This window comes from Lonchura striata, chromosome Z, assembly GCF_046129695.1.
Source record: "Lonchura striata isolate bLonStr1 chromosome Z, bLonStr1.mat, whole genome shotgun sequence".
NCBI lineage: Eukaryota > Metazoa > Chordata > Aves > Passeriformes > Estrildidae > Lonchura > Lonchura striata.
In genome coordinates this window covers 83,718,392-83,729,804 of record NC_134642.1, presented here as the reverse complement: position 1 = coordinate 83,729,804, position 11,413 = coordinate 83,718,392, and the positions used below count along the sequence as shown (strand labels likewise).

At 43.2% G+C, this 11,413-nt stretch overlaps 1 protein-coding gene across 1 annotated transcript in view; it reads right to left on the bottom strand.

The window, feature by feature from the left end:
- Nucleotides 1-4,442: 4,442 nt before the first annotated feature.
- Nucleotides 4,443-11,413, bottom strand: part of MEGF10 (multiple EGF like domains 10) — an 85,047-nt gene continuing 78,076 nt past the window's right edge. Inside the window, exons 23-25 of the mRNA XM_021551837.2 lie at nucleotides 10,857-10,901; nucleotides 9,108-9,314; nucleotides 4,443-8,224 (exon numbers count right to left, since the gene is read on the bottom strand). Coding sequence (XP_021407512.2) covers nucleotides 8,061-8,224; nucleotides 9,108-9,314; nucleotides 10,857-10,901 — 416 coding nt within the window. The 3' untranslated portion in view covers nucleotides 4,443-8,060. The remainder of the gene's footprint in view (nucleotides 8,225-9,107; nucleotides 9,315-10,856; nucleotides 10,902-11,413) is intronic.

Genomic DNA, 11,413 nt, shown 5'->3' with positions numbered 1-11,413 from the left:
GAACAAGCACAAGGTGCTTGCACTGGCTTATAAACCGTGAGGGAGGGGTATCCAACGACCAATGGGGATAGGGATAGGGGGTGGCTCCGGGATGGGGGGATATGATGGAGTCCAATGGGGGAAGGATATGGGGGGAGCCCCAGGTCCTCGCCCAATCACCCGGTGCCCTGAGTAGAAGCTTCTGGATGGATGGGAAGGAGCACCGAGTGATAGACAAGGCACCCGGGGGGGGTAAAATGCCTCTTTCAGGGTGATGGATAGATACTGGGAAGGCGGGAAAGGAGGACAAGGCGGGAAAACTGGGGATAAACCAAGTTGCACACGGGGGTACAAAGGAATAAACCAATACATAATACAGGGATAATAAAACATACAAATAACGCAATTCCACACCCCATTTCCCAGCTGGCCGGGCTCCACAGGGGTTCTGTTCCTGTGGATTTGAGGGGGAGACGCAGCAGGGGGAATGTGGCCACGATGGCCTTGGCCTGGTCACGGGTGAGTTGGAATTGCCGGACCAGGCCAGGCGCATTCTGATGGAACTTGCGATGACTGACCTTGGTCTGTTGGAATTTATCCAGGAGTGGCACCATGTGTACCGGGGCTGCCAGGGCATCTGCTCTTTGATTGCCCTCGGTGATGAATCCCGGCATGCCGGTGTGTGACCTGACATACATCACGTAAAACTGTTGCTCTCAGTGGGAGACAAGATCTACTAATCTTGAGAGCAACTTGTATAAGGCAATGTTGGACACCTCCTGCAGTATTTCATTCTCTGCCCTGGACATCACACCGGCTACATGTGCGGAATCTGTAACCAAATTGAAGGGCTCCTGGAACCTCTCAAAGGCCCTGACGAAAGCAGCCAGCTCAGCTACTTCAGGTGAGCCTTTCACCTCGGCAGTGTCTGCCTCCCACTGCTGAGTTTGAGGATCACTCCAAGTCATGACTGACTTGTGGGATGCTCTGGACACGTTGGTGAAAACTGTCAGAGTTTTTAGAGGTGTCCTGCTTTGGACCCTTTATAATGATAATGAAAATTGGACATCTGAATTGAAAATTTTGTGGGTCGGCCAATGAATCAAAATTTGGCCGGTGTAGCTGCCCAATGCAAACTGCAGGGACTCGTTTTCTTGGAGCAGGTGTTCTAACATCACTTTTGTGATTTGGCCGGTAGTCAATTGTAATGGTACGTGGATGATGTCAAAGTCGCAACCTGCCAACTCCCTCATGCAGTCGTGCTTTCCGAATAAGGTCAGCCATCAGCTCCTGTGATGATGTCATCCTTTTGGACCTATGATGGCTGAGGAAAACCCACTCTGTGATTAAGAGAGGTCCCTCTCGCCCTGGTAGTCTCCCTTGATCTTTGTGTGCCATTGGAATATCACCCCATGGCGGTGTGGCAGTTTTCCTGCGATGATGAATCTTGTTGGTAGCGGTGGGCATGCCTGGTAGACATGTACCTTTGTACCTTTTCCAGTGCATCCTCCACCTCTCAGGTAAGGGTCCGTGGGGAACTAGGCCCCTCTCCCCCTTCCAGTAAATTGAAAAGGGGGGCCAGGTCCTCGGTAGAGATACCTAGACACAGTCTTACCCAGTTTAAAGACCCACACAGTTGAAGATCCTCTAGGGTCTGGACTGAATTTCTAATTTCCAGTTTTTGAGGAACAGTGGTCCTCGATGTCATCTGCAGCCCCAGGTACTTCCAAAGTGGCATCCTTTGAATCTTCTCTGTCAAACTCTGCAGCAATCAACGCATCTGAGTGACCATTGCCCGAAAAAGCTGGGGGGGCCTGTATTGTCTTTTGCTCTCCGCATAGATGGAGGCCACACGTTATTTTAGGCTTGTTCTCCCCAGGGGCCTGTGCACAGTAAATAGATGGTACAAGATTTTTTCATAAGTCATCTGCCTGCTTCTGGTCCCAAGGTGGTTCAGGGACCGGGATGGCTTGGGCCACATTTGCCCTTTGGGGAGGAACACCGGTGGGCGAACACAGTACAGGGGAAGCACAAATTTCCCTGGGTCTGATGTTACTAACCCGGTCAATATCGTGATCTCCTGGGGTGTGAACTTGGTGTCCCCAATGACGATGTACTTACATTGCAGCTGGCTCCAGGTACCTGAACCCTCTGGGGCCCCCGAGATGAGATGATGCTCCGTGTCCCGTAGATGGACTGGTTCCGCGAGCTAGAGCCTGAAAGGGAAAAGTTCAACAGTGTGGTTAAGATGGGTCTGCGGTGTAATTGTTCATGAAGGATGCACGTCATATTTGATGGAAGAATGTCAAGTCTGGTATTTTACCATTCCAAAGTGGGCATCTGTTCTGCTCTCCTTCCCTGGGATGCTACTTGGCCCACCAAATTTGTGTCTGAGTGCAGGGAGGGCCTGCGCTCAAAAGTTAGTTTTTTGAGGGCTCTTGGGCCCTGCCTTGCTCCCTCTTAAACTGTTGAAATTTGTTTTTGAGTGGGCAATTTCCCACCCAATGTCCCGAGTTCCCACACAAAAAGCATTTGTCTGTTGGTGGTCGGTGGATCCATGGTGGCCGTGCAGGGTGAGGACGCGGTGGTGGCGCCTGGGTGTCAGTGGCATGGGCTTTCTTAGTCGGTGCTGGCTTTGGTGCATATCCCCCTGTGGGTAGTTCTTCTGCAGCTGCGAGGTCTAGCTTCTTCTCGCAGACTTTTAACACGTCTTGTATGGTAGGCTTGGGCTCCATCGGAAGGCTCAGTATCGCTGCCTTGCATTGAGAGTTGGCGCTGACAGCAGCTGTCTCTCTCAGTACTCCTTGTCGCACCCTCTTGTCTTTAATCTGCAGCTCAACCAACCTGCGGAGCCTTTCAACAAATCCTAGAAAAGGTTCAGCGGGGGACCGCATGATTTTCAGATAATTCCGTATTTGTCCCTTGGGCTTTAAGAGGTGGTCAACGAAGAGCATCCCCCCCTTGCATCATTAGCGGTGGCCAGGATCTCCCAAAGGTGGAACAGGGAGTCCCGGATCTCCTTGCGCCACTCTGTCTCCCACCGCAGGAACTCCGTAGGAGTCAGCAGGCAGAAGAGCTGGCGGAGATCAATTCTGGAACTGAGCGATGGCTTACACAATGATAGGCATGAACAAGGGGAAGGGATAACAAAAGATGGACATCGGAGGAGGCAGGAACTCACACATTGGTTGCCTCCCAAGGCATCTCAGGTGGACTGCCCCCTGGACCCCCTCCCACAAGGGGGTACAGAAACAAACCACTTAGTTCACATGGGTATATAACATAGGCAAAATCCCACAAACACAATACAAACACAATACAATCGCTGTCCCTCATGGCTCTGTGCTGGGGCCAGCTCTGTGCAGTGTCTTTAGTAATGCTCCAGATGAGGAGACTGAGTCCTTAATCAGTAAATTTACGATGACACGAAGCAGGGTTTGAGTGTGGATTTGTTGGAAGGTGGGAGGGCTCTGCAGGGAGACCTGGAATGGTTGGAGGGACGGGCAGAGTCCAGTAAGATGGAGTTTAACAAGTCCAAGTGCCCAGTCCTGCATTTTGGCCACAGTAACCCCCTGCAGTGCTACAGGCCAAGGACAGAGTGGCTGGACAGTGCTCAGGCAGAAAGGGACCTGAACTGGTCGGCAGCCGGCTGAACATGGGCCAGCAGTGTGCCCTGGTGGCCAAGGAGGCCAATGGCTCCTGGCCTGGGTCAGGAATGGTGTGGCCAGCAGGAGCAGGGAGGTCATTGTCCCCTGTACTCAGCACTGCTGAGGCCACACCTCGAGTGCTGTGTCCAGTTCTGGCCCCTCAATTTAGGATAATTTAGTTGATAAGGTGGTGTAAGGTCATAGCTTGGGACTTGATGATCTGCAAGGTCTTTCCCAACCTGATCAATTCTATGAAATGTCCCAGCCCTTTTTTCCCTTATATGGAATCATGATTCTTTATAGAGAATACTGATTTATAACCAATGATCATTTACCCTATGTAGGTAATGAGAATTAGTCTTTGTTACTTTTTCATTAATAAGATGGCTGTTTGAATGTAAGTCAATTACTTAGGATTAAACTCCTCTTTTCAACAGCATTGAAGGAATACTGAAGGAATTTCTCTGATGTGCACAGAAAAGCCTGGAAAATAAAACTGTACCTTTACAATACTGGATTGTAGCTTTTTAAAACCTGAAACAGCTGTCTATGGTGGATTTTTCTGTATTAGTATTACAATCAGTACTAGTAATTTACTTGATTTTCTTCTGTTTGTTAAACTGGTCTTATTTCAAACCACAGAGTTTTGTTTCCTCTACTCCTCCCCAGAGGAGCAACTACCCAGATTGTACTCAGTTGCCAGCTAGGATTAAACCATGAGAGCAAAAATGACATTTCATACATCTCCTGTGCTATTTCAAGATCTCCTGTAGGCAAATGAAAAACAAAGTAAAAAAAAAAAAAAAATCAAAGCACTTTTCATCTTTCATTAGAAACTTTATTGTATTAACCTACAGGGATGTGAAGTGAAATATATGGTAGTGAAAGGGAGAATGATGAACATCAGTCATCTTTGGAAAATATATATATGTTTTCACAACAAAACACTTTTTTCCTTACAACTAAGAAAAAAAAAAGCCAGGCACACTTGATAAGTTTTCTTTAAAAATATAATACAGTTCGATCATATCAAAGTGAAATCTTATGGGCTAAAAAACTGAAAAGTTATATTCAGTGCTCTAGCACTAGGATGAGTGTATCAAATGACAAGGTTTTCTCTACAGTAATTGATAAACATACACTCATTTGTTTTCAGTAATTTCAGATACTGTAGATACAATCTTTAATATAAAGCATTTTTTGTCAAAACTAGCTCTCTGATCTTCAGTCTGGACTTTAGAGCTTCGGTGTAAGATTTACTAATTGGACACATATTGGATAAAAAATTGTTGTTAGTGTCCTTGAAAATCCAATATATTTAGTGTAACACAGTCCTTGCTTTTGATTTCTTCCTAACTTTACGTCAGTATGAACTTGCAGATTGTCTCAGCAGAAAGTGTGAGCACAATGAAATTTTCCTTCCTGTAATCTGCATGTGCATCTCCAATTAAAGTTAATTAAAGTTCTCTCAGTAGATCAAGATAAGGACAGATTTTATGTGTAACAGTGTGTTGTGATTAAAATCTTGGACATAGTAGAAAGCTAAGGGGTTCGTTATGCTTCTAAGTGCCCTGAATTAATAATGCCTATAATATTTAAAGCCTAAAGTTTATACTCACTACTTTGAAGTCAGCTATTAACTCGGTGCAGCCTTTTATTAAAATGGTGACATATTGCTAGGGGAGAGCTACCTCCATTTTCGATGCTGAATTTTGTCACTATTGTAATGTGAATATATAGAGGCAAGGCATCCCTTTCCATTCCTGTCTGTAGTGAAGTGAAGCCAGTTCTCTGAGTGTTTGCTAAAATTGCTCCATCACCTGACCCATTCAGTCTCCTCCAGCCTAGAGAATCACCTTCAGAAGTATTTGAATTGTGTGAAGACCACAGTGGGATCTACAACAAGAGGTGTCTGGCAGTCACGAGGATGGTGCTGGGGATCTCTGAAGCTGAGAGCAGAGTGCACTCCAGGAAATCAGTGTTCTGACCACCTCACCAGGGATCATTCTCTGAAGTAAACTCAACAGGACATTTGCTTGCCCTGCTTATACTGCAGATCCCAGCTCAGATTTATTCCTGCTGCTGCTGACTACACAGCAGGAGTTTCACCCACATGCAGGAAGGCAGACCTCAGTCATGCATACATTTAGAACACACACAATAAGTAAAATGACAGTGAAGTTATCTATTTTCATGAATATTTGAATATTTCACTTGATGATATACGACATGCTGGAAATTTTTAAAAAACTCACAACATTTATTCAGCTCTTCACTTTTCCTTGTGAAAATAATTGTTTATATGATGAAGATAATTTTACCTAGTGGTCTTCAAAAACAGCAACAAGTTTTAGTCAACTCCCAGTTGTTAAATGCAGCATTTTCTCTTCATGGCTTTAGAGAAGAAAGGTTTTATTTTAAAGTCTGTTTCACACAATACAAAAAAAAAAATGTATATACCAGTAGCTCTACATTTTATCTAGATGCATACAAACCAAATCAATACTTCATCTTAGACAGGGATTAAATGGCAAGCAGCCTTAGAATTCTCCTAGCTAGTATCTGTACTTTCCAAATCCAAAGGTAATGGAATTCTTTATTTCAGGGATGTAGCAGAAATGCCCAGGGAACTATAAAATAGCCAGGATCCTTCTCCCCATCAGTCAGTGACACACCAACCCTCAGGACAAGTGCTTCAGAAACACTGCCAGGTCATGTTAAATTGCTGGCACCTCACCTTAGCTTCCCAGAGTATCTTTTCACTGAAAGAGGGTGCCTAGTCTACAGGAACAGTGTTATCTTTAAAGTGACGTGTTTGGGGAAAATCTGTCAAACTGATGGATCCCTTGGTGAATTTAATTTCCACTGAATCGTGCAGCTCGTAATAGACTATTCTGGAAGACTGAAAGTCTCTTTTGGAAAAAGAGCCTGTTTTGGAAAGATGGTCTCCATGCACATGGTCAGCAGCATAAGCTAAACTTTAAGCAGGAACTGTATTTTACTTTTCTTCTGCATTGTTCTTGTCATTCTCAACAAAAAACACCTTGATTTTCTTCCCCTGAATTAATGAATCAATCTGAACTGTTAGGTATTTTTTAATCACCTCTAATAGACATCACTGTGGATTCTTAGAACTTTGATCCTCTTGCTCTGCCCAGAGGTCCCTTGAACTGGACAAACAAAAGGCCAGTTGGCAAAAATGTGAAAGAAATGGACACACACACGCTAGAATATCTTTTCAGTTACAAGCTAGTTCACTAAAAACACAGACACACAGCGTAAAAATGGAGAGAGAAGTTAATGAAGGCGAGGGGGGGTACATGTGTCACATTATTAGCAATGCAAAAGACCAGCTTAAGCATGTGTTTCCCTATATCAACTATAAAAAAAGAAAAGGTGCCTTTTTAGCAAGTATGCACAGAGTTCACTTAGTTATTTCAAAGAAAAAAAAGAACACTTGACTATCTTTATCCTATATTACAGTCGTTATTACTACCTTTTTATAAAATGTAAACCCTTCCTTGCAGTTAAGATTTACAGAAGTCATCACCTTTGTCCACTCCTTACATAATCAGTCCATGGTGACAATAAAAAACTGATTCAATTTACATCTTTTTTGAAGTACTAACTGATATGTTGTGGATTATTTGTGTGTGGCAGAAATAGTGGTCAGAATTGCAACGTGTGAAGCTGAACTGTAGCAAAATACTTGTTGAAGACTGGTGCTGGGTCTACAGTACTAGGAGATCTTGAAGCATCATGTAAATATTGATGTATGCAATTATTTTATCTCCAGAACTGTTCAAGCCAAGTACATCCACCACCTGTAATGGACAGAAAAGCCTGATGGTGGATTTCCCAAACAAATGCAACATTGTGCTTCCTTATCCCCATCAGATCTTGTTTCTTGTAATATGTCTTGACTTAAGGTAAGAATGGAAGGTAAAATTTGGCAAGGCAGTTTTCCTTCTACTAGTGAGTAACTGGTGAATCAGATCACCTGTACAAAGTGGTATTTGGTAAATTGCACTGTCCTGGGAGTATTACTACTCTGGAACATGACAGACATGAAGCCTATATTTGAAGTTGCTAAAATGTGATGTTACCAAGACTAATCTGCAAACTACTATTTTTTTAAGCCAGTATATTACAGTATAAATGTGTTGCATACCTGTTTCTATAAAATTTACTGCCATGAAGAAAAAAAAAAAAAAAAGAAGAAGAAGAATCAGGATCCCCAGAGTGTGGCATTTGTCCATCTGTCACTTGTATATGCAATACAGACCTCGTGCTGAGATTCTGCTTAAGGTACAGCAATTATCTGCAGGACAGATCAGGAGCCAAGAGAGATGGTAAACCAGAGAGGAAGGAGCACGACTGTGCCACTCTGCCCCTTGAGAGTCCCAGGGTTGTAGGCATCAGCTCCTTGCAGGGTCATTTGCTGCTGACCCCCTCTGTGGAGGGCGTGGGGCTCTCTCTGACGGGAAGCAGGTCGTAGTGGCACGGAATGTGGCTGTTTTTTGGGAGGTCGTAGGGATCCTGGCTGAGGCGCCCGCCGCCGCTGCTGAATGCGCCCTGTACAACGCTCACCGTGGGCTCTGTGAGGAGAGAGAGCATTCACTCAGCTTCAGGGAAAAACACTGGTATTTCATTTCAGTTTCTGCTGCAGTAGGAAGATTCCTCATCATGCTGAGTCCTGACATGCAGCTGTAGAAACACAGGTTGGTGTTTTTGCTTCACACTTGCAGCAGGGCCCTGCCATGAGTGTCTTTGCTGACGGAAACAAGACAACATCTCTTCTTTATGTGTCTTTAATTTCAGCAAATTTAAAAAACCAAACCAAGCAACAACCTTAATTTGAGGGTTTTAATCAAGACTTTGTAACAGTCCTTAAAAGCAGAATGGTTATGTTGATGGATTTCAGTGATCTCTAATTGCATGCAGAAAAGGAAGATACAGCCTGTGACACTGGACACAATTTATTACAGGCTGGAGTGGAGCTACCACTCCACAGGACCCCAAAGTTTTCTGTAACTAAAGAAACAGTAACTAGGTAGGGCCTATATTAGTGGAATGGTGAAGATGCTATTTTACTCTGATCAAGAGAAGGAAACAGAACTTCAACCCTCCCACGTGTAACTCCAGCTGCATTCAGCCTAACCTAGAGCTGAACTACACTGCAATCAAATGCTAAACTTATCTTACACTGTTGGTTAAAGGCAGGCTTTCACACCAGGGTAGTTCAGAGGTACCTGCAGGTGACAGAACAGAGTTGAAGGTACTTCAAACCCTGTTGTGTGAATTACACCAAAAGAATAAAAACACTGTTGCTACAGCTTTTGAGCAGAACACAGAATCTGAACACGTAATTTTGTTTTTCCAGGGGTTTTCACGTCTTTTGATGAAACTTAATCAAAGATCAAAAAGCCCTGTGCTCTTTGTTCCTAACCCCCAGCATCCAGAGGTGGATTTTGTACCTACCAACTTCATAGACGTTCTTGCTGGCCGTGGCAGAGCCGGCGATCTCGGCGTAGGGGGAGTCGCGACGTGCTGGGGACTTCATTTCCACGTAGCCACATTCTGAACTCTTTGGCACCAGAGCTGGTGGGTCTTTGATAGTAGCATAGGGGTTCTCAGAGCTGCTCAGTGAGCAATTACTTAAATTGTAGTCCGAGTTCTTCACCAGATCTACAAGAAGAAAAATATGTCTCGAGCATGCTGCATGCAATGAAGACTGCTACATAAAAAAAAGGGTTTTGTTCTAAAAAGGCATTCAGAAGTGAATATTTAAATGGAAACCAGTCATAACACTTCAAAGTTATTTACAGCAATCAGTGAAAGCATCTCAGCTGTTGTGCTCTTTAATGGACTTCATCTTAGCACCAGCAAATTACTGTTGCAAAATCCAAGCATTTTCAGTCCTGTAAAATAGTGCCTAGCATTATATAGAGATAAACTGCAGAATCAGTTTTTAACAAGCACTTCAGAACACTTTTTGCTCCTCCAGGTGTTGAACTCAGGACACTTAAAAGAACTGATCTGAGACTGTCCTCAAGAGGAATGTCTGGGCAAATGGCAGCATGATTTATTTCTAGGAATGGCTTAGGTGGTGCAAAGTTTGCACATTTGAGTGCACAAAAATAATAACAATCTTTCTTCTAAGTTTCTGTAAGGCACATGCAGGAAAACTAGCAAAGAAACATCAGGTGGCTTGTGATGTCAGGATTTAACTGAAGGACAAATAACTGGTTTCAGAGATGCAATTGCTTGTGCTGGGAAGTAATTTTGAGGTGTGCGTGTGTTACTTTGTTCTCTGTGTTGTTTTGTGATATAATGTGTTATTTAATATTTGCCCATTCCTGACTCCAAGATGAGACTAACCTTGGTGGAACTGTCAGTGGATGGGCACTTGTGATTTTGTGACTCATTTGAACTGAGTCACAGAAGTGTAGAATTGTTTAAGTTATAAAAGACCTGTCATATCATTGAGTCCAACTATTTATGTAACACTGCCAAATCCATCACTTAACCATGTTTTTAAGTGCCAAATCTTCACATCTGGGATAAACCAGCTGCTGTCAATGTGTTTAACTTATCATTCATATGGGCTTTGCTACACCTTTTCCATTGCTTGGATATCCAGGCACTCTTGGCCTGCTCTGATCAGGTAACACAAACACTGACACACGGCAGGGTGGTACAGTGTAAAGTCTTGTGAGAAAACTGGATAAATTAGAAGATCAAAATACCAGATCACTACCCTGAATTTCAGAAACTTTTAATTCCTGTCTCTCTGTATTTTGATATCCTTTCCAAGGGCCTGCAGTGGATGTGGTGAAGGTTTGTGGTCACACAGACCATGCCAGCTGAAGTTGGAATTGCCTTTTAAAGCCTTTCAGCAGAGGCAGCATATGTTCTGCAGTCTAGAATTGAGGTGTGTTGTGACTCAAGATGACAAAAAACATTTTATCTATGTGACACATAGGTGACTAAAAATGGCTTGGTTTGTGTTTTTCTTGGTTTACAAAAAAAAATCCAACAACTTCCCTTCAAAAAAGATAAAAAACCCATACTGGCAAACAAACCAATCATGCACTGATTCAGTGTCTAGAAAAAATTCAGTTCCAGAATGTTTTTTTATATTCTCTTCACTAGAAACCAAAGGCAATTTGGAAGAATAAAAGGCATGTCCGTGTAGTTTCATCTAAATACATCAGAAAACAACCTCACCTTTCAGGGACTTTCCCACATATCCCCTATCAAGTCCAAAAGCACCTGAGGAGAAAATGATATAAAAAAAAAAAACTGAGGAGTTTTAAAATCAAAGAAAACAAAAAGTGATTAGACAACAGCTTCTGAATGTTCAAGAACTGCCTTGGGACTCACTTCTGCCCTAGCTGAACAATTCTCTCATAAGTGGAACTGCCCAGGATGGGGGTACAGAAGCACTTGCACTGTTTCCTTGCACATTTTCCAAGAGGAACAGGGAAGGTGGATCATAAGGGACCATTAAATTATCAAGACTGACCTCACATAATGCCAGTTACTCACTCTTGAACAGTCCTAGTAAGTGCTGATTCTTACTTTTGTTTTTGGGTTTTTTTGTTTTGTTTTGGGGTTTTTTTTTTGTTGTTTTTGTTTTGTTTTGGGGATTTTTTTTGTTTGGTTGGTTGTGTTTCTTTTTGGTGTTGTTGTTTTTTTTTTTTTTTTTTTGTTTGTTTGTTTGTTTGTTTGTTTGTTTTTTCTGGATAAACCCTACCTGCCAGAAAGGCATCCCACCTTGACCT